This window comes from Lissotriton helveticus, chromosome 11 (assembly GCF_964261635.1).
Source record: "Lissotriton helveticus chromosome 11, aLisHel1.1, whole genome shotgun sequence".
NCBI classification, from domain to species: Eukaryota; Metazoa; Chordata; class Amphibia; order Caudata; family Salamandridae; genus Lissotriton; species Lissotriton helveticus.
In genome coordinates, this window is record NC_136072.1 from 893177520 (window position 1) to 893202040 (window position 24521).

At 40.2% G+C, this 24521-nt stretch overlaps 1 protein-coding gene across 2 annotated transcripts in view; it reads left to right on the forward strand.

The window, feature by feature from the left end:
• The first annotated feature begins 456 nt into the window (after positions 1 to 456).
• Positions 457 to 24521, forward strand: part of MED13L (mediator complex subunit 13L) — a 916648-nt gene continuing 892583 nt past the window's right edge. For both annotated transcript variants that reach the window (XM_078667133.1, XM_078667134.1), the window contains exon 1: positions 457 to 593. In XM_078667133.1, the coding sequence (XP_078523259.1) occupies positions 522 to 593 (72 nt within the window). In that variant the 5' untranslated portion in view covers positions 457 to 521. The remainder of the gene's footprint in view (positions 594 to 24521) is intronic.

Genomic DNA, 24521 nt, shown 5'->3' on the forward strand with positions numbered 1-24521 from the left:
GATCAACACAGGAGGAAATGTTAATAAAAAAAAAATACAATAAAACCGGGAGCCCTATATATAACACATATATTATAACAAGCTTTATGCAGCACTTGCTGTGGCATGTTGCCATGTTTAAGTACTAAAATAACAAATTTCGATGATCTCCGAGATACCTTTATTTCAATTTCAGTCTCTTTAGAGCAATGGTTGTTGCGCGTTTACTCCCCTGCTGAGAGATGAGCAGGTTTATTTAAAAAAGAGAAATGTAAAATCATAACTTTTTTTAGCCATACAAAATTCCGGACTTCCCTGTCTCATGTAAATGTGCTTCTGTTTCAATCCCATCCTCGCAACTAACTTTAATAACCTCTCAAACAGCTCGCTCGCGCCACAGCCGTCTTCAACCAAAGGCGGACTCGCGCGTGCGCAATGACAAGGCCGTGTGATGTCAGCACGTGACGTGCGGCGTCGCTCACTCGGACGGCCCCTTCCTCTGAATACAGACAGTCGCAACCGGGGCGGCCGTGGAGCGGACCATGAGCGCGGCGGGGAACTGGGGGGCGAACGGGGCCAGCTTGGAGGACTGCCACTGTAACCTCTTCTCACTGGTGAGCGGCGTGGGTAGCCGTGGGAGGAGGGTACTGCAGGGGAGGAGGCGGGTAATCACTCGAGACATGGGTGGGGGCCAGTTGTTGGCTACCTGGGAAGGTGCTGACCCTGCAGCCGCCTCTCACTGGTGAGGGTGGCACATGAGATTGGTTGGAATTTGCACCATCCCTTTCTCACTGCTGAGAGGAGCAAGGGGGAGGCCCCGCAGACAGCAGCCTCCGGGGCACTGCAGCCTCCTTTCATTGCGAGGGGGCGCTGGAGGCGAGAGGAGGCACGGCATCCTCTTGTCGCTGGTAAGGGATCTCTATAGATGTTGCCATGTGTGGCAGCCTTGCGGAAGAGGGCAGTGCATCACCTTACTGGCAGGGGATGGGAGAGAGCTCCTCCAGAGTGCAATCACCTGCCCCGGGTAATTGTGAGCGCTGCAGTGGCGACCTTTGAAGTATTGAACAGCATTCTTTTTTAACGTGTTACCCGTGTGTTTGATGATCTCGCCGGTTTATTTTGAGATCTGAGCTATTACCTGTTCTGCTGATGTGACTGTGTGTGGAAGTAAGTGTGTTGGTTGTTGTCTGTTTCCTGTTGTTATTGAAGCTCCGGCTTGTGATTTGGCTCTGAGCTATGTATGTGAATTGAGTAGTGTATCCTCTGTCCTGTTGTCCTGGGGTGTCCAAGACAGTGTACTGATCTCTTCTCTTGCGGTGTCAGTGCAAAGGTTGATCTGTACTCTACTCTCGATGTGTCAGTGCTGCTCCGTTCTCCTGGGTTGTCAGGGCTGACAAGTACTCCCGAGGTACTCAGTGGGAGTTCTGACCTGTAGTCCTTCTATTGTTATTGCTGACCTGTGATCCTCGGGTATTAGTGCCAGTGCCGAGTTGTAGTCCTCCGGCATCAATGACAGTACTGGCCTTAGTCATGAGGTGTCAGCGAGAGGGCTTACTTCTCCTGAGGTCAGTGGGTGTTTCTAGCCTGTTTTCCTAAGGTGTCTGTTGAGGTGCTGACATGTAGTTCTCGGCCATCAGTGGTACGCTGACTTGTTTGCTTGAGGTGGCAGTGATTATTACCTGCTTTTGTTGATGGGAGAGTGAGGATTCTGTAAGTGGCACTGGGACTTCAAACTTGCTTGCTTGAAGTGAGGCTGCAAAAATGTTATCCTGAGGTATTCTAATACTCTTGTTTGATGGTATGTTGCTACTCCATAGGCTCCCATGTCATGTTTACCATTATCAGCAGATTTTGAGGCACTCACTTGAGGCAACATGCTACACTCATTGCACCTGTTAGCTGCAATTAATGGATGACTGTTCAGATTGTTAGAAATAGTTCCTGTTCAGTGTGGTCTATTCAGTTAGTAACCACAACCTTAATGTTGCTGTACGTGTCCCTGTAGCTGTTGTGGAGTACCCACTGAGGAGCATCTGACTATGACTGTGGTGTCTAAGATCAGACTCCCTTACACATTCATCTGAGTGCTGGGTGAGATGTGGAAGTCTGCAATGAATTGCCATTACTAGCAAGCCTAGGCACTCCTGTGAGTGTAGTGCCTGTGTTCTTAAGGTGCTAATACTACAACCTCCTGTGAATCTTTGCGTTTTTAGATCAGTTTGGATAATTTCCTTTTTGTATTCAACAGAAACTAACCATGTCAACTTTGCACAAGTTCATCTGTCTAAGAGTTGGCCTTAGTAGACATAGAGCAAAAAACACTAATTCTTGTTGTGTAAAAGTAATGGAAAGTAGGTTGTCTCAACTCTGCCATTCGTTACTTAGCTAAGAGGAGTTAATCAAGAAGTAGCCTTAATAAAGAAGTAGCCTTAATAACTTTCCTCAAGTTAATCAGTCTAAGAGTTGGCCATAGTAGACATAGAGCAAAAAGTATTAGATACTGCTTTGTCCTGTAAAAGTAATAGAAAGCAAGTTGTCCCAACGCTGCAATTCATTACTAAGCTAAGAGGAATTGTAAACTTGTGCTTAGCATGTCTTGGTGACTGTGACCATTTTTATTGACTTGTGGCTGTAGAAACTTGTTTTTGACTAGTAATTTGCATGACTACTCTTCATGAAATGGAGCCCCTTCTTTGATGAGTGGTACCAACATCAGAGTAACGGTTACCCGTGATGGGGATTCAGTTATGAACTGAAAACTGGCTCTCATGAGGGAGGACCTCCTCTTGGGAATTCACATCGAAAGAGAAATGCTTGTTTTGGAAGAATCCCTCATGGGAAGGGGTTTCGCGAGTGCTGGTGCCACTCTGGTGAGGCATTTGGTTTTATTTAACCGTTTATTATGTGCACTGTTACGGATCGGTGTTGGAGAAGATTTACAATATAAAGTAAAAGAACATGATATGGGTTGCATTGATTATGGGAATATGATGCAAGAAGTTAGATAATTTGTAGCTGTTACATGTTTGGTGTAAGGTCCCTAAGAGCCTTTGCTGAGTTCACATAAGTATTGTATTATGAGGTGGGCCTTCAGCTAATTATAAAAGGTGGTGAGCAGGGTCAGGGTTTCGATATTGGGAGGCACAGTTCCGGCCGGGCTCTGCTGGTTGCACCACAGAAGGACTGTTTTCTTGCTGGAGATGTTCTAAATTTGGGGATTTCGAGATAGATTTGATAACTTCTGAGACCCCCTTTAAACTGCCAGCAAAAGGTAGGTATATTAGGGAGATAATGGATGACTTTAAGGTCAAGGCGTATATTTAATTGGATCCTTGCAACCATGGGAAGCCAGTGGAGGTTGCAGAATGTAGGACTTATGTGGATGAGTCTCTGGATGACTCCGTGAACAGCTGTTTTAGGGTAAGCCACAGAGGAGGTTGCACATTTTCTTTAGAATGTGGGGTGAAAGTCGGACACACAGTTTATGTGAAGAATATGTATAATTTCCGAATCTAGAGTGAAGGTTAATGATCTATCTGGCTGGTGGGATTGGTGCAAGTATTTGGAGATTTTCCCTAGAGGTAGGTTTTGCTCAGAAGGAGCAACCCCTTAAAGAGTGGGATGTATTTATGTAACCCTTCATTGCCTTGAAAATGTGTGTGTTTGTAATGCATTTTATGTGGGAATTGTTTTGGTTGGTGCTTGGTTACCCCATGTGGCTACCCATGAGCTTACTTAGTATTGTTGTATGTGGTTGGGAAGCTGTGGGTTGCAGATGTGGCTTCCATGGGAAGTGTTTTGGTGTAAACAAGTCGCCTCCGAGTTCCAAGGAGGCCCAGCGCCACTTACAGGTGTTCAGGCCCTATCTGTGATAATGTTCTGACCTGTGACTCAATCACATGCCAACAATTTAACAAGTCTCCATATACGAACATCGCTTTGAGCTTGCGGCTAAGTGGCCCTTCCTAGATGGCGTTATTTATCCCCTTTGGATAATCGAATGTCGGTGGAGGTAGCCCCTGTAGAAGGAGAACTGCCTCGTAAAGACTGTCAGCTTCCACAGGCAGCGCTATCGCTGCTGAAGACATCCTCACTGCGATGGGCAAATAACACCATTTGCAGCCTGTAATTCCCATGTGTGCTGCTCACACGGGGGAGGCCCTTGCCCGTATCATTACCCAGTGCTTCCTCGGAAATCTGAGCACCGGGAGGGAAGCTTGCTCTGCCAGTGCTACCTGCTCTGGGATTGCCGGCCCCAGCCTCCGCTCCCATGTGTCCCAGTTCCCCGGGGCGGAGCGATCAGTCTTGCACCCCGTGTGCGCGGCTGCAGGAGCTGCTCTGATCTGAGCGGTGGGGGCGGGGAGCGACGGCCGTGCCAACACGCTCGTGTGATTGTCATTACCAGCCTGGGAAGAGGCATTTGTGTGTTAAAGCATCTGTAAACGGGGGCAGGTTACGCAAGCACCCTGCCAGTCGCAGCACGTCTGATGGCGGTGCATGTGCTGGGTGAACGCTCCGCACTTCCCTTTTTGAAAACAAACATCTACATTGTTATCATTTCACGGTTTCTCCCAGGCAGATCTGTCCAGCATAGAATCGCATTTCGTTTCTTTCTAGATCGGCTCCTGTTTATAGGAAAGTGTGTATAATGTATGGCTCCGGTTGGATAGCGCAGGGATTATGTGGTACTTTTTGTCCTTTGCTGATTATATTTTATGCCACCGGCAGAAGTATGAGCCAGTCCCAAATTCCACATCTGTGCACAATTTCAGCATGAGTAATCTCAACTGCGGCGTTACCTTTTGACTCGCCCCTGATTGTTTTGTTTTTCGGAAGTGGTGTTCTCGCTCGCCGCGTCCTCCGTTGCACCCCGGGCTCCAGTCCCTCGCTCAGTGTTTACAGTTGTTAACCGCCGAGCCCGCCCGGGTGCGGTGGAAACACTGTCCACGGTTATATTTATAGTTCCGTGTGGTGTCCAGTGCACGTGCACCCCAGCCTTTATACCCTGCGTAGGGCCAGCCAGTCGAAGCATGCGCGGGCTGTCCCCATTTGTGTCACGGAAATGGATGGACTTGCGTTTTACCGCAGCAGATACACCATTTTCTCAGTGCGCAGAATTCCTTTGTGATCGGGCGCGGGTTTTTTTTATTTATTTATTTTGAGGAGGGCGCAACATTCTCTATAAAGGCGCGCGCACGTTTTGTTTTTAAATGCCCGCAGAAATGATCGTTGCCTCCCGTAACACGGTTACAAAAATCTTGTTTTACGGCAGGCGGGAGGAACTGCTTAGCAGACAGAACGTGTGAGAGTGGGCGGCCCCTGAAGGCTGGGTCTGTGCCTCACAAAGCTGAAGTAAACACTACGTGTGCTGGGAGTGTTTGCAGGCTGCGCTCAGCCTCGTACAGCTGTTAATCAGGCTGGGCGGGCGGGCGGCGCGGGGCTTTAGACCGCGTTCTTTCATAGGACAGGCTGCCCGGGCTGTGACTTTTGTGCTGGGGAGGCTACCCTACCTCCTCCCCTGTGTCAGGCATGTGCTCTGTCTCCTACACCAGGCTGAGCAGTGGGGCTTTTAACCCCCAAGTAGCTCGGTGTACCACTGGCAAGAGTAAAGCCATCCTCCTAACCCTCAGAACTAGGAGTGCAATTCTGTCAAATGTTGCCATAACACCAATAAATATCTGCTTTTCGCATTTGCGTTGCACCACCGCAGCACGAACAGCAGTTCAGGGCCTGGAGCACAACTTTATTCTGCTTCAGAGGGGACAGGATAGAGTTAGCTTAAGGTAGAGGAGAGACTCAAAACAGAGCCGTGGACTACTCGAGTGGTTTGATGTTTAAGAACGTATTTATTTTCTTTGTGTATACTCTAGCTTTCACGTTGTTTTGAAAATGTAACTTGCATCATCGGCAGGGAGATTTCATGTGACAAGGAGCCTACTTGATTTGCAGTTACTACTTTGCCGGTCTGCAGTGATTTGTAGTGCAATGTGAAATCATAATACTGTTATAGAATGCAGTGCTTTTTAACCTTTTGGGTTCAGTGTACCCCTTGTGAATTACTACTGGAAGCAGAGAACCACTGGCCTAAACAATGTATTTTTTTAACACAGATTTTAGTGATTTTCTGATTAACAGTTTCTCCGTGCACATTGTACTACGTATTCCTTTTTGCATATGAACACATATAGTCGACCGTGGTATAATTACAGAAGTGACAACGCTGATCAGACATTGATTACACATTTGTATACAATTGTACATGCAATCCAAATCAAGATTTTGATTTCACTGCTGTTGTTACTGTGTGTACATATAACTCAGTAGAGACCACTTACTGTATTGCCTAGCTCCGTCATATTAAAAAAACTATTCCTAACTTAAGTTAACTCCCCTCTCCCATTACCCTAAACGATTTGATCCTCGAAACAATACACGATAATACAGATACACACGTACGTAAAACAAATACACACATAAAACATTTTGTTTAATTCAGAGTACAAAAATTGAGTTTTTAATTTCAGTGGGAAGATTGGAGCTTATCAGAATTTTCTTTTATTTCGAAAAGAATAAATATTATTCTAGACTCTAACATCTGCCTGTTTGCGCCTAATGTGTGCTCTCCTCTTGTTGTTCTTCACCCGTACTTCAATTCAGGCCTCCAATCGTCCATACTAGTTTTTTTTTTTGCTGTACTTGTGCTGCTCCCACAAGTCAAGTTAGGGACCACTACTTTTTTACCTTCAATTTCAAATGCCAAGAGTCGGAGCGAATTAACATGTACAATTTGCAATTTCTTTACCTCCATATTTACTTTATTAATCTGCTGTTAATTTTTCAAACGGTCATAGAGCCCTCCAGTAGGTGTCATGGACCACATGTTAAACTGCTGGCCAAGAATCGCCCACAGATCCTGGAAAGTTTTAAATTTGCTCCGATTGTAGAGGTAATCATATACAAGAATGTGTTTAACCTTTAAACATTGGGCACTGTGAATCTAATCTCTTTTCTTAAATTCAGAGCTCTTTAGAACTCATCCTGACTCCCAATTGGCAATGTGTGGCCATAGGAGACAGGTTCACCAAAATATTGGTGATGCCTGTACGATGTAATATGAGCTGAATTGAAGCAATACACATTGTGTCATGCAGGATGCTCTTACCCATTAATCCAATTTTCATTTCAAATGGCAACACCCCACTGTCCCCTAAAATATGTCCAAACCACCAAATATATTGATTTGCTATAGCACCAGTAAACCATCGCTTGGCAGCCAATCTCTTCTGCTTTGCACCTTGAAAATGGGAAAGAATTTACCCAGACTATATGCAATGGTATCCCTTTGTTATAGGATGAAATCTGAAAACCCTAAAAACGTATTATTTGATTAAGAGTTTAAAACTTCACTAGATGTCTAGTATATATCCGTGTAAATATATACACAGTATACCTATTCATATGTAAAGTATGTTCTTATCGCGTTTTTTTTGACTTGCTATAAAGTATCAACAAATAACTGAAACCATGGACATGCTTACCTAAAATAATAATGACTTCTTATAAACCTTGCACACGAACTGCCATGCACTAAAACACTCATATGCTAGTATCCTTTATAGAGGGATCTCATTAATATACATGATGTATCATGTCAAAATGAATGTATTTGGGTTACTCTCAAGAAAGTGTGCCATGGGCCAAAAGTGCAGTCTTCCATCTAGGGTTCTCAGAGTTTTGTAATCATGTCTGTGTTTTGACAAATGGAAGTTTAGTTTTTGTAAAATCACATGTATCTTTTCTACATATTATGTGGTAGCTCAGCCTTTAAATGACGTACTATAGCAGGGGGAAGGCTGAACTTGGTTGTTACTTTTAACGAGCATTGGCAAAGCCAGTATCTCTTGCCTTGGGACCTATTTGCATTGTAAACATTTTTTGCCACGTTGTACAGCATCCTTAATGTTGTGCAGCATGGTTAAAGGAAATTAACATTTAAAAAAAGAAAGCAATATCAAGTGGCAGCACGTCATTTTGTAGGAACCCGTGCCTACAAAATGACGTAATTATTATTATTTTTTTAATGGTCTGGTTTCCCAGCACAACTTTGGTTCTGCCCACATGCTGGGAGCCAGGAGTACATGTTTTGATTTGGTAGAAGTTGGGTGCTTCCTCTAAAAAGTGCTTGCCCTCCGTGCAGCTGTGATCATTTTATTTATTTATCCCAGCTGCCTAAACTTGAACTTTAAGGGCCACACACATGACATTTGAATGATATTAAAGAGCCTTGGATAGCTCGATAATTTATGTTGTGTTTCCTTGGCAGCAACACAGATTGGAAAAGGGGGATAATTAACCTATATGGATTTTTTTGTTCTGGGTTGACAGTGCGACGATCACCGTACATTTTAACCAACACCAATATTCTACAGTTATTTGCTTCCACACAAATACATATCTATTCCCATGCTCCATAATTGTGTTGCTTCACATTACCATACAGCATCCCCTAAAGCCAAACCTGTTGGCATTGCCAATGCTTGTTCTTTAATTAAGGCACCCGTGGGGATGGGGAAGCAACACAGAGGGCTCGTGGTAGGAGCAATTTAGGGGGTGGGGGAAGCAATATGGTGAAGGGCAGGCCATGTTGTTGGAGGGGTACGGGAAGCAACACAAGGGGAAAGCAATACTGGAGAGTGAGAGAAGCAACACTGGTTGTAGAGGAGAAGCAACAGGTGAAAGAACAATGTGGAGTGGGCGGGTGAAGGAGCACCCGGGGGAAGCAGTGGGTGAGAAAGAATAAGGGCACAGAGAAGCAACATGGAGGCGTGAGGCTGAGGTGTAGAAGCAATGGATCAGAGAGCAATGTGGAGTGACTGGGTTAAAGTTACATGGATGAGCGACAGCAACATGTATGCAGAGTGGGAGAAGCGAATTACACGAGGGAGAGAACTAAAAGACGCATGCATTCAAGGTGAGTTTAAGACGCAAGAAGTAAATGGGTCCCTGAAAGTGAATAGTGGAAGGGCATCAGTAAATTGGCAATGCTTCAGGGGAGGGATATTCACAAGATGGACAAGGCAAGACATCGAATTAGAAGCAAGTGCCTGAGTGACGGAAAAGCCAATCAACAGACTGACACCAGGCCCCTGTATGTTCCTGGTAAGCCTAGAATACGTGCTTTCTAGGAGGGAAGACCTAATACAAAGGGCTGTTTAAATTGATAGGCTCAACATGTTTTACTCATTGAAAAGTGTTAATGCTAACGGTCTGAGAAGAGTCGGAGATGGCTTTTAACTTTAGCTATTTATGAGGCTCTCCTGCAGCCAATATTCTAATGAACCAAACACCTTTAAAGTTCTTTAAAGTGGGAAGGCAACACCTGGTAGTAGTGAGCAGAGTCCAGAGCTGAAAATGCTACCCTTTGTCTCCCTGAGCTGTCTTTCCCTTGCAGTGCAGAAGGATAGTGATTTTTTTCAGCATTCAGCAGGTTGTACCATATAACCCCAGAAATGGAAGAGTGCCCCCATCACACCAAAGGTAGAGGGAACCAAAGCTACTATGAGTCACAAGGAAAAAAAATTCTTATTTGACTCATGGACCAGACTACACGCCACACCTCTACTCTCCTCCACCGCAGGGGTCTGGGTGCCAGTGGCCACCATGACTGGCTCCTTTGGGCGTGACCATTGGTGAATCACCAGTTCCTGATGCATCAGTGCTCACATTTGGGATTAAACCTAATCCCACTAAGAGGTGGTATATTACTATCTTGATATTAACTTTGACAACTTCCAAGCATTGCTTGCAAATTCAAGGCAGATGAAAGAGCACCACGAAACTAAACTCTTGATAAGGCACTGTTTTTTATTTTGGCCTAATCCTCTGCAAAAGCCCATGCTTTTAAAAGAAAACCCCTACTTTCACTGAGGAAGTCTATTTAAAATGGAACATGGATCACTTTATTGGGGGTTGTTTGATAATCGAGGGTGGTAATATGGTTCTAAAGCCCTGTTGTTTCAAGATGGGTTTTCTGGCGGGTAGGTATTCTTTTAAGTTTTGTCGGCTCGCTTGATAATTCAAGGTACGCAGAACAAATGTTTACTTTATACCGCATTTAGAATTATTATTTAATTTTTTTGCATTATTGCAGCTTCGGAAAAGTCATATGTGTCTTTATATTCCTCGTTGAATTTGAGTGGTCCACAGGGAAGAAAACAGTTTACGTATATACTGCGCCCACAAGGTCTTGAAAGTTGGACGGCACTATCTATGAGAGTATTTTAATGACGGCGCTTAAGAGGCCTTTTACAGTCTTTAATTTACCTGGCAGTCAGATGTGCATTATTGAGACTTATTAACCCGGCAGCTAAGTAACCAAGTTAAATTAAAAAGCATTATTGAGGGCTTTAATTATGTCTGTTGGGTACTGTAGCAACGACGTGGGGAGGCTCCTAGTTCTGCGAGCGCCCATCAGACTGAGAGCTCACAATATGCTTGGGTGAGCTCTTTTCCGGAGGCAGCCTGGCACCATATCGAAGACTCGTTTGCATGCTGTCAGGTGGGAATAGGTGTTTTTGTATCAGCTGCAGCCTGGTTTGTTCCTTCCCTGCGGTGAGAAGAAAAAGTGAAATATTGCTTTTTATTTCTTGATTCATTCGAACTGCTACTGTTGAAAACTCCCTTTATTATGTGCGTAAAATCGTTCAGTATTTGTTTGTCCTCCATGTGAAATAGGAATACATACAACCTAAATCAATTACGTTGGGCATGATAGTGCATGGTGCTACTTTATACGCATCTGATCCCTTCTAGGTGTAACCAGGGCAGTGTAAATGTTACAAGAAAATGAAACTCATTGTTCTTGAAACCTTTCCAAGATTTCTACTACTGCTTGCCCCTCTACTACTAGATCTACTTGATTCTTTGTTACCTACATATTCGGGACCAAGTAGGTCTTGGTCAGTGTTTGGCAGTAGCATCACCAAGGGTTTTTTTTCCCCTTGGGCTAGGCTCCAAGATTAGACTGTTTTATGCTGGAGACCAGCTTTAAGGCTTTTTCCTTCTTGCTGCATGCTTGTTCTCACAGCTTTGGACGACTGCTAGTATGTGCTGAAGCCACAGATAGTGCCCTGGCCAATAAAACGGTCTGAAAATATGCTTATCCTTACTTAAAAAAGAAAAGGTTCCCCCCTATTGCTGACTTCCGACGTCAAGATCACCTTCGGAAACTTTGACGATTTCAAATGGTTCTCCTGCTAGGTTTCTTGGTTGTAGTGGCCGTCTGATAGTGACAAGTCAGGTCTTTTTAGGTTGCTGGGTCTGCTTTTGATGACTGGAAAAGCAAGCCAGATTTCATCAGGATAAATTGGATAAATTGGGCTCCGACATTAATTATAGTCTAATCAAATTGTTTCCGGGCTGTGAGCTTTATTTGCCATTGGTTTCTAGTGTTAATTCATTCTAGGTTCTATCTTACAAGATTTCATTTTAACACGATACATTTTTTAGTGGCATTTCCTCGAAAGGCCGATTGGAACTCTACACTGCCGAAGTGCCCGTGCGATAATGTTTCCTCTAATGTTTCCTCTCAAAGCACAATGCACTTTATTCTTTTTTGTCAGCTATACACAAAAATGCTGTTTGGTTCTATTATGTGTTCATCTAGTGTCTGATTATATAAGGAAGCTTTCGTTTTTTTTTTTGCAGCAATTAAGTAGCATGGAACTGTGTGTTGCTGTGGCAAATTTTGTTCACTGTGCGTTAGGGGTTAGAAATAGATACCTGACTTTGTAAAAGTCTCTGGTCTGATTTTTAGGTTTTTCTCTTCATGCATAGCTATTAAGATTTGTTTTTAGATATGACATTTTTGTTAACCTTGAAGCTTTCAAAAGTTTGTTTGCGAATTGTTGAATTTGCTATGTGCTTATATGGCTTTTTAAGCCAAATAAAGCCTGACGACGACTCTTTACTTGCATCAAGCATCCTGCTGTCTAGAAACTTTAGCTACATCTTTGTTTGGTGGGGGTACTTGACTGTCCTCGGCCACAGCCTAAAGTTAGTAGTGGATGCTTGCCTGTAGCTTCAATATTCATTGTTCCTGTGTGAAAAAGGTCTTTTAACTTGCAGATGCTGCCTGTAAGCATCCGGCTGCTGTAGACTTTAGTGAAGTTTTGTTTTTAACTTTATCTGCCACACACCTCTCACTTCTCGGGGCATGCTGTTACACCATTTCCAAATCCCTGTGATCTGGATATAAGCATTAAAATAACAAGAGCGTTTTTTTTTTTTTTGAAGGAGGAGGGTCATGCACAATAACATAATGGCTACTATTTAATGCAAATTGGTTCTAAAGGGTTTAGAAGTAAGCAGACTTAAGTTGGAAGGATGGTTTATTTTGCCTTAAAGTTTGAGACATGAGTACCATGCCTGAAGTAACACTCCATTTTGCCAATGTATTGATTTTCTGTGCTGCTTCTTCTAATCCCATGCATGATTGAGAATGGGCTGCTAAAACACAGCCCTCCCAGTCAGTATTCTTACTCATTACACTGTGCAACAACTGGACATTGTGAGAACATTGGAGAAAAAGTTAACGGACATTAGAAGTGTGGCATCATCAATGTACTATTGTCCAGTCTGGAAACATCCTCTCCAAAAAAACAACTTGACTGTTGCAAAGAAGACAAACAGCTCGAACTTTCATGTGCTTCCTGGCATCTGGTGGAAGATGTTTGTACCTTACAGAAGCCCTTAAAAATTCTCACAAGAAGCAATGGTAACCTTTGGGAACATGCTTTACTGCACACATACTCTGGCACAGACATGCCAGCCATTCATTTCCCATTTCTGTGTAACTAAAACCCTGTTTGATTTCTTTGAAGGCCAGATCCTCACTAGTATTATTGTATGCTTCACAGATTGATTGCTGGTCTTACACCACAGGGTCTATTTGCTTTTCAGTATGCTTCTGTTACACAGCGATTGCCTGGGTTCCAGATATGATTTAAATTGTACGTATTTTGCTCCCTGCTTTTGGAAGTTAGGATTAAAACGAATTTGTAAGGAGTGAAAAAGCATGTCTTACTCTTGATGGGAGTCTTTACTAGGTCTTGTTTAGAGACCGCTTTAGCTGCTAGTTGTTGAAAGAACTTTTGTAGTTAATGCCCATACTTGAAGCAGGTGTTGGATCCGCCTAATGCATATCACAGGTTTTCTTTTTTTGTCAACCTAATCTTCTTACTTTTTTTTTTAATTTAATTTTTGTTCCTCGCTTGGAGTCCCTGGAACATAGCTATAATTTTTTAAAACATTTTTTTTAAATCTCAAAGTATTTTATTTATTTTTTACAGACAAGTACATTAGCGTTTCTGTTATGAGGTACCAGCCAAGCGTGGTTGGTGTTGCAGTAGCTACAGGTAATTGATATACGTGTTTAACTGCACCCCTTTACATTGACTTGCAAGGAGTTTACGGTCAGGGTGATAGAAAGAGAGAGAATAAGAAAGGGTGGAGATAGGTTACAAGAAGTGTTCTATAGCGACGAGCCTAGTTTGGGTTTGTAGCGTTTTGAGAAAAGCCAACCACCCCCCAAGTGGTCTCACAGGGGTTCATAGGAGTCCAGATACGCGTCAAGCGATTTCCACATCCCCCTAGTAGCTGGCCTCCAGGGTGATATTTGCAGTGCAGTGCTATCTGCTAGTCTGTTAAGGTTATTTAGTATGGCTCGCTCGATTAGTAGCCATACCGGCGTGTACCCTTGAGGGGGTGACATCCAGTAGGCCCCTTGTTTTGCTAGGAAAGCAGTTTGGAAGGTTCTATAGTCTGCTAGGTTTAGCCCTCTCAGTTTTTTATCTAGCCGTAGTTTTTTAATACTTATACGTGCTTTTTTTCCTTGCCATAGGAATTTACTAATCGGGTTATCCACTTTGCAGTGGAAGTCGTCAGTAAGAAGAAGTGGTAGCATGCTCAGCAGGTCATTGATCATTGGGGTGATCATCATCTTGATCATTTCTATTCTGCCCCACCAGGTTATACATTTGGGAGACCAGGACTCCAAGAGTTCTTTGTTTTTTTCTATCAATAGCTTCTCATTTTGGTCTAGTGTGGTCCTGTGGTCATTACTGAAGTGTATCCCTAGGTATTTGATGAATCCTGTGTTAACTATCATTTTTAATGGATGATTTGCATCATTCCCATACTTATGTTTGGGGAACTGCTTTTTTTTTCTTTCGTTTTTTGCACTACATGAGTGGATGTGTTTTGTTACTCTCTTCCCTGTGTGCTGTTTCTCCTGCTGTATACTGCATTCATGTGCTATGTTTGTCTCAATTTCCTCACCTTGTGTGTTGCTTCCTCTACCCATCTTCATTTGGCTTTTTTAATACCCTCCCCCCATTGCTACCCAACCCCTTTACTCACAGCTCCTCGTCAGCATTTACTTTATCCCCTGCTACTTGCTGTCCCATTTTTTTTATTTTTTTTTACACTTTTTAAGTAGACCTGGCTGCTCCAAGTTTCTGCTAAGCCACTCCGTTCTGAAAGGGCATTTAAGGGAATCATTTTAGTATTTTTACTTATCCAAGATGCGCAGCCACCATCTTGAAACCGTAAATAAAAAAAAATAGTGGCTACTCCACATGACACATTTGTTTACATAAATCAGCATGCTCCTGTATCGTCATGATGTATGCATGAATATGCAGGACAAGGCATATGTATGCACACTATCTTGCTAAAAAAACATAAATATATATTGCAGAGGCTGCACAGCATTAGCAAAGCCAAAGTGTGAGACTTACTGGCTTTGGTGCTTTTAAAAATCTGTTTAATGGGGAATTTTCTTATTTGTTCCTCATCACCTCAATTCTATGATTACTATATGAAACCAAAAATCAATAAATTGTATTTAAAGGGGAGGTTGGAGTTCAATTGTGTACGGTTAGTAATCATGTTTAAGATTCTATGATTATTAGGGCTCTTCTGTGCCGAGTTCAACACACCTCTGAATCGTGTAGCTTTCATAATTTTGCGGAGCCACTTATAGTTAGTTTCCTGAGCCACTTATTTTTCGGTTCAGATCTCTGGTCTCTGTAGTTGTACATCCAGTGATCTGCCTCCGTGTAACATCTTCTTTATTGATTCATCTTTAATCAGATGGGCAGACATTGAGTGAAGGTTTCTTGTTGGGAGGAAGTGAGGTGTCAAGTTCTGCAGTTATATAGGATATTTGCCCCAGTACACATTAAACAGGTAAAACAATGTTTTTTCAAACATTGGCATTTATTTTAGATTACCAATGTTTCTTTGTAAGTGGAAATTCCATGTTCACCTAGTCTGTCTCCAGATCAGACTACAGCAGTATTAGCACACCTGATTGTGGTACATTACTGTGTTGCAACAAATATGGACACATTACTGAAACAGAGTGGGTACAGGTTTGGATTTTGCGTTTGTTTACACACACACACACATACACACATGTTTCAGCCGTAACTTCACCAGGGTCATAGAGTTATTGTACAGGATGTCAATTTAAAGAGACAAACCCTTTCCCCATCACTGTTGCAATAAAAACTATTGGGCTGCTCAGATATTTCTTAATTATGTCCCACATTTCCCAGAAGTTGTTCAATGCAACTATAGACGAATTAGGAATACCATGAAACACGCATATATATATATTTGTTTACCGCAGATAGGTCGTGTCAAAGCTTAATTCATGATCTTACGTTAAAGTACTTGAACAATTTAAACATTTTTATTAACATATTTTTATTAATTTTCTATACTATACATCCTAAACACATACTGTTATACAATACAGTGAGTCTTCAATAAACATCTGAACAGCATATCGGTAGTTACATATAGAACATCTTATGTCAAGAAGTATGATAATCCATTAACTTGGTCCAGTAAATTGAACACCCGTAATGCAATATATGTTAGCGTTCTCCAATATACATTTGTTCTGCTCCCACAACCAGCTTGTATCTTCAATAATAAGCTAATCAACCCATTTCTGAACGATTTTAACATACGTTACAAAGGCAACCTCAACCCATGAGTTTTGAATGCTAGCGACAATGCTTGTTCTTCAATTGAGTTCAGTCATCATATATCTTTGACAGGTGTAGTGAAACATGATAGGATGATCCATTGTTCCCTTTGTCTGGGATATGTTACATATGTATCACCAACCATATGTAATTTTCAGGTTTTAGATGTAATGTAATGCAATGCCTCAAATCCACCCTGTCCCCAATCTTTTGATTAGTGTAAGAAGAGTATACTCTCGGGGACACTTATCTGTCTGGATACAAGTCCAAGCATGAACACGAGTGTTCAAATTTCATCATATAGTGTGATTTGGAATGCAGTTTCTTTAATTTGTGGATCCTTGTGAAGTACAGGTCCCTAAATCTATTATAAAAAAAATGCTGCTATGTGTCACAAATATTGTATTGCTGTCTCCTGGACATGCATCTTGTTTTAAAGTGCAAGTATGGATGCCTAAACTATAACTAGGGTGAGATGTTGCTCTCATCGCCCTCGTGTTTACTATTCCATTTCAATGTTATGTATATGTAGGCTAAAGTGCATGCACATTTTCCAATATTGCAAAAGAAGACTACAGGGGGTTTCCATCGCTATATTGTTGCATATACTGTCTATTATTGTACGTGATTCTTATCTGAGCTGTTATGAGGGATTCAGTCTGTTCTAATAAAGTGCACCTGCCCAATGCACCATTCTTTTTGAGTTGTTTGTCTCTTCCTATGTCACATACGTCCTCATTATTAATGCGTATATCATTTTTAGAAACATTTTTTTCAGGCTAGAATACCATCCCACATTATTATGCAAAATCTGCATCTAAAATTACATACAGTACTTGGCATATTTTCTTAAACTGCTTGTGCAAAACATACTGTTACCTTACATAAAGAACACTGTTCTGCCAATAGCATGCAGTAGCATGTCATACCACAGTATTGTGCAATATTCGCATCTAGAATTACAAGTAGTATTTGGCATGTTTTCTTAAAGTGCTAGTGCAAGACGTACTGTCGGCTTAAGTAAATGCAAAAGCACATCACCCCACAGTATTAGGGAGAATCCCACTCTAGAATTACATACAGTACTTAGCATAGTTTCTTAAAGTGCTGGTGCAAAACAGTCAGTTATGTAAAGAATTCTGTTCTGACAACAATAGCATATGATCCTACATATCAGACCGTCCCTCGTATCCCAAGTTATTTTTCAGTTTTTTGTTTTTGTTTGGTGTGGCACACCACTTGCTGACTTCATAGTAAACGAAGTGAAAGCAGACTGCACTATTTAGGATAGTTTCCTTTTACTTTGATCAGTGTTTGGGGGATATAACTATGCCCCCTGAGCACTGATCTGTGCGGGAGAGGTAGCACTGGTCAACAAACAGTTCTTCACTGCCAATCTGCCAGCCAGAAGCAGGTGGGGGCCAGAAAGCACACTACAGCACCAAGGGTTGGTTGAAAAGGAGGTTGGGGATAACTGCCTCTGACATCGGGACATGTTCCCCAAAAGGAACTTTGTGGCTTCCCTCCTGGGTGACACATTTGGGGGAATTTACCGCAAATGTAATTTCTTACCATTATTCCTAAACTCCGTTTCTTGAATATCTCCTTCATACCCATTTTTTGTTCATTAGATTTTTTCACAATAATTGAAACATAGTATGTACACAATGATAAAAAATAGTTATAATCTGCTTCTCAGTTGTTGGCTGCATATATATTATACATTTTGGACAGCCAATAAACACTTTATACCTCTTTGACTAGAAGAGTCTAATAGTCAATGGGTATATTATTTTTGTAAATTGGCCATGAGGCCCAAAAATTACAGATGTAAACATCACCAATCGATATATAATTCTTTATTTGCTACTTTAATTATTTTATTTCATCTATTCTTTTCTTTTAGGATAGATTGCTGAATCCCGAATTTTGTAATATTTTCAGAAATGAATAGCTTTTGGCATACACCCATGGGTTTTACAGCGGTTTCCACCACAAACTAAAAGTAGCTTGAAAGACACGAAAGAAACGAAAAATGGATCAACATCAACTAACGTCAAATTTCTGGAAGCTGGAAAGATGGCGATGTTGGCACAGCAAACCTTTTGCTGATGTAATCTTTTTAGAAAAAACATCCACTTTTTTGCACGCCACTTTTTCTTGCTTCATGCCAGGGATGACTACAAACCCTGGGTACTTTTAGGATCCCTAATAAGTAGAGAAAACAAAAGTAACATTTGGCCTGAATGCGTTTTGTGAACAGGAGTTATGGAGTGTCAAGTGCAAAGTGCTCCAAACTTTAAAAGGCTCAGCACCAGGGCAGGAGGGAAAAGCCTATGCAGCAATGGGACTGGTATTCCATTTTAAGGTACATGACAAGGAATCGGGTCATTAATTTGGTGTAACATCCACAGTTGTAGTAGCCCCCAGTAATACCGGGTCTAGCCTCGGCATACGATTTGTCTCCAATATATCACATTAATTAGTTTTGGTGGACATTATATGCAGCAAGGCAATCTTGGCAATTGCCCATCTGCTTACATCAGACGCGCACATAATTATCAGTGGAACATACATCACCTTCCATCCTACAGCTATCTTATGTTTAGTCCACGTAATTTGGAGAGGTACCCTATTATATGGGAAAAGGGCCCAGGTTACTCAGTACAATCACTAATGGAAAAAGTCTCCCTTTTCTCCACCAGCATATATAAACTTTTATGTACCATTAATAGTAAAAACTAATTACGAGAGAAAAAAATATATCGCTCACCATTATTCAAAAGTTAACACTAAACAATGATCCCTGTATTTCAGATTTATTACATATTTTGTCACTTAAAATGTTTTTGTTATATATAAAATACAAAGTCATAAAATTTTGTTTCTTCATATATCAAATTCTCTGGAGTGTATTTACCTCCAGGATATCAGTTTTTAATGTAATACACTTATAGCTCATTATTCAGTAGCACAATATTAAACAATAGGTCAAAAAATCAATAAAAAAGAAAAAACTCTGTTATACAATATCACAATATATGCAAATTCTTAGCTAATGAAAAATTGTTGATGTGGAGTTTCAGTGGCATCTTCTATTCTCACCACCTTCTTCAGGCAACCCGTGATAATAAGAACACAAACCGATCTAAAAAATAATTTAAAAACAGTGTGTATGTGTCTGTGTGTGTCTGTGTGTGTGTGTATGTATGTATGTATGTGTGTGTGTGTGTGTGTGTGTGTGTGTGTATATATATATATATATATATATATATGTGTGTGTGTGGTGTGTGTGTGTGTGTGTGTGTGTGTGTGTATGTGTATATATATATATATATATATATCATACATCATACATCATACTTCACTAAATTATATATGACCAATTTTAAAATCCATGTTCAGTGTTAAAAGTGCATAAAATCACCATTTAACAATCACTCATACACATTCCTTCATTATGGTTTAGGATTTTTATCTCTGTTGGTTATAATATTAAGAAACCAACTCCAATCAGTGCAATCTCTTTAAGTTTTAAATCAAAGGGGTATTCCTTATGTGTAGGGAGATTTAAAATTTTACATATTCAGACTTATACAATATATTTGGGAGGAGCCATATATGCAATGTAATCAAGGACTGACTATGTCCTCCCCTAAAATACAACTATCTGTCCGATTTATAACCCATGTTATCTATTCAAATCATTTTTTTTAATTATTTCACCCACCTCTATATTACAATTAGTTTTCCTTTTCTCTGCTTCAGTTAGGTTTAATCCTCATTTAAGTATAGTCTTTCTGTCATTCGTATCTCTTAATTGAAAAAGAACTTGCATTATAATTCTATGATATAAAATGCCCATGTGAATAGGTGGCTCTTATCTGCTTATTACCTTTCATTAATGAGACCATCAATGGTTTATTTCTCCTTTCAGGATATGTAATTAAGTAATGTATGATGTTTCAATCAACCTCTATTTAAATATAGAGAAAAAGAAATCTTTTTTATATCCTTTAATTTGAAAAAAAAATCAATTTGCCAATCTTGTACATTCATCTACGACCACTCTGAGTTCGTACCTCCATTTTTATTAATAGATTGTGGTGAATCTGTTTTATTTCCTGATTTTTTTTTTTTTTTTTTTTTTTTTTTTTTATATAAACCAGTAAGGAACCTTTCGTTTGGATTGGTTCATTCAATTGAATGTATCACAATCAATATCTTTCCTTGTGATCTGAGTAAAAATACAGAGACTGATGAAATCATTTCTATCGATATTACAATCAATAATATCCAAATCTTCTGTGTCTATATATGTGATTTATCCATTTCGTAATGGAAACTTCACGCTGTTCTTTAATAGAAGTTTACATACTGCCATCTAAATATAATAACTTCAGAACAGTAAAAGCTACAGAAAGTCAAATAACTTAAAAACTCTATTGTTGTACATATTTAGCTTCATTGATGTACAGCACTGCAGATCCTGAGGTAAAATCACCAGACTATGTGCTTAATTATGCGTTTCTAAAATCCTCTCTTTATTTGGTGTTTATCAAAGCTGCTTTTTATGCTAGAATTGTCGAAAATATCTGAGGTATGTGGGAGTGCTTGCAAGGTTGAAGTGATGGTAACACATGCACTTTTTCTATTTATTTTTTCAGCTCATTTTCCAGGTCCTGAGGATAATCCTTAAATAAAAAATGGGGTTGAAACACGTAGACCTTTCTTTTGTGTCCAAATAAGTACTCTTGATAAATGTGGAGTATCAGGTCCATAGAAGTGTATAAATAACTAATGAATTTCATTTTGTTCTGGCCTGAATACCTAACTGTTTGGCCAAAATTCTCCCTGGATTAGTGTTGTATTTCAAACTACAACTGTGGTATTTTTTTCAAACCTTTTCCTTTGGTTCTTTTAATTTCTCTCCTTTCTACCTTTTCAGTGTTTGACAGAATTTGAGCTTGCTCAGATTTGGTAAAATGTTGTGAATCACTAAATATATTGTAATGTCTCATTTCTAAGTGCAAAAATTGTTGTTATATGGTTGTATTGTGTCTTGTGGTCCAAAAAATGTTTGTAATGTTCATGAAAGTAATAACATGAACGAGTATCCTTTGAAAATAATACTTAAAATAAATATTTTATTTTTATTTCATGTTCTCAATCACTGAGTTTTGGAGGATTAACGAAAGTCTGGTTGGATGGGTGCACAGCTGGTATATTCTCTTGTTAGTTAATTTTTTGATCGGTTCAACTCAGGTGGCGTCTTGACCCCTAATACGCCTTGTCATAACATTGAACTACGTGGTTCCAGTGAGCCACTGGGACCATCCCTGAGAGAACTCGCCCTTTCTCCTTGTAGAAAGGATTTCCCACAAAGTTCATAAATTGTTCAACATAAATTTATTCATATATATTCTTCAAATCAAATTGAATTTTCGTTTTTGGTCATTTAATTCGTACATCAATATGGCATCATTGTCTGATTATCATATCCAATGCATTTCGGGCTTTAGAGTAGCCCTTCATCAGGGAATAACATAGCTGGAAAAATAATAACATGACTTGTTAACACTCGTGGTCTATATAAATACCTTCAACACTTGTGTCTCAATCTGTTGTGATAGCCAAAGATACTCTATTGTATCAAAACCTTGGTTCATATGAACAACAACGATGCTTAGTTTTTGGAAATTGAGGTTCAATTTAAGCAACTTGTTGCACGGTCCAGACACGGGCATTATGAAAAGTAAATAAAACGGTTGTGACTTACATGCCTGATGTGTTTCGTGCGGTGTTTCCGCGCTAGGGTTAAAAAAGAAGAAAAACATCGAAAATGTAACTCTGTGCTATTTAGTGTCTAGCGTATAGGCGCTCCTCAATGGATAACTTTAGCTAAACTAACCTGATTTGCGTGTTGGATGCGCTTGATTCGCTTCCGTTGGTTTGTTAGCTCGAAAAACGCCACTCGGGCGGATGCGCGCCATTAAAGTTATTTGTATTCGACCGGGTAGTGGTCATGTGATCTACGATAGCTGAAGACAGACTATCGTCTTCGTGGTGCGTTTGTGAGAGTATAGGCTCTCCGGTTTCTTATGCACTAATGTTTGTATCATGCGTGCATGGATGTGTAACAACTCTAAGAGAAATTCAATAATTGGAAAAGAGAGAGATGCGAAAGAAATAATAAAAAAGTAGCAGAAATCAAAATACAACATGGATGGGGTGGATTCGAACCTAGGTGTTGGTGTGCTAGTTGTCAGTATATGTACTCTTTGAGCTATCGAGAGCGGTTAACTACAAACTGGGTTTTTTCTAACCATGAGATATTACATAGTCATCTGATGCTAACACAGTTGTACCATGTGGCACGTACAGGGCAATTTATAGATAACATCCAAATTCAATGCGGTCATTGAGTCCATTTGGTTTCTGTGTACAAAGTCTGTATATCCAAAAGTTCTCTCTTTGTAAAAGATGTTTGGAATTGTCTCTACCTTCAATTTTCTTTATAATTTCCAAAATTAGAAATTTTAGTTGGGCAATGCTATGTTTTGCTTCATTGAAATGTGCTGCTACCGATGATTTGATGTTATTCAATCGAATGTTGGACTTAAGTTCTGTGATTCTCACTTTTATCCGACGCTCAGTCTTGCCGATATATAACCTCCCGCAGGGGCACTTCAAGGCATATATCACATTGGATGTATCGCGTGTCCCATTCACCTTTAGTTTAATGCTGTGGCCTTTCATTGGATGATTTATTTTGTTTCCTTTCTGTACGTTGTTACAATGACCACAGTTAAGACATGGTTTTGTGCCTTTGTATATTTCGGTGGTTATAACCTGAGGTTTGATCATTTCTCCCAAATTTCTTGCTCTGGTATAGGCGAATAGCGGAGGGTCTTTAAAACAGTTGTTAAAATCTGGTTCCACTGTTAGCATTCTCCAGTGTTTGCGTATAATTTTCTTGAATTTGTCACTTGATGTTGAATATTTTGATACTGCTACTATTCTAGCTTGTTCCTTTTTGGTGCTTGGTTGTAGTAGTGTATCTCTCTGTATTTGGTTAACTTTCAATTTTGATTCCTCTATGATTTGTGTTGGATACCCTCTTTGTTTAAACTTAATGCCCATTTCCAAAGTTTTTTGTTCCATTATGCTCGGTATGGAAGTTATCCTTTTTATTCTTGCCATTTGGGAAAATGGTAGATGTTTTTTAAGGCTATGTTCGTGAAAGCTGGAGTAGTGTAACATATTGTTTCTGTCTGTGCTTTTAGTGTAGAGCTCGGTTTCAAGTCCTGTGGTAGTGCGATTCACTCTTACGTCTAGGAATGTAATGGTTGATTCTGACATTTCCCAAGTTAATTGAATTCTTTCATCGATATTGTTGAATTCTATGAGAGCTGTTTCTAGATCTTCCTTTGAACTCTTCCAAATGATGAAAATGTCATCAATATATCGGATGAAAAGTTTTAGGTTTTCTTGCCATTTGGTTTGAGAGAGTATGTGCTTTTCTTCATAAAATTTCATGAATAGATTCGCATATACTGGGGCTGCTGAATTGCCCATAGCCGTGCCCACCAGTTGTTGGTACCATGTTCCGTTGTACTTAAAGTAACTCTGATACAAGGAAAAAATCATCAGCTCCATTAGAAACGTTTGAAAAGTGACATCTAAATCCGTATCCATTAGCGCTGCTTCTATTGCCTCTATACCTAGGGCATGTGGTATTGCAGTATATAAAGAACGTACGTCTGCAGTGCATAGTACCAGTTTCTCATCCGAGTCGATATTGATCGTTTGTAATTTGAGTATGAAGTCTGTAGTATCCTTTGTGTAGGTTTTCATCATCTTAACTGAGGGTTGTAGATATTTATCAAGCAGTTGTCCAATTGGTTCATGTAAGCTGCCTCTTGTGGATACTATTGGTCGAAGTGGTGGGTCAAATAAGTTCTTATGGATCTTTGGAACCATGTGTAGAGTTGGACTTTTGGGATTCTCTTTGATCAAAAATTTCTTGGTTTTATCATTGATGATGCCCATATCGTATGCTAGAGCCTCCACATTTGCATTTAAATCGGATGAAGCAGACAGAATCTATGCTTTGATCAGGGATGAACTTTCACAGGAGTCCAACGTACGTACTAAGGAGCAAAGTATAAGACATTTAATCTATTTATTCAAAAGAAAGATTAATCAACAAATGCACGCAAGCACGTTGATAAAATACCATAAAAATTTGCGTATACCACGTGGTCTAAGAATTGCCCTCAAACCGTCCTTATGTAAAAACTCAAAGAAATTCCAGGAAAAATGGTATGAAATTTTTAACAAGTGCTCACTTGATCTTATCCTTCTGATTATAGAGGAGCTATCTGAATTTTTAGAGGAATTGACCAAGGAAATACATGAAGTGTCCACTGAATTATCTGGACTAATGTCCAAAGACGAACTAACAAACACTGGAAGACATCC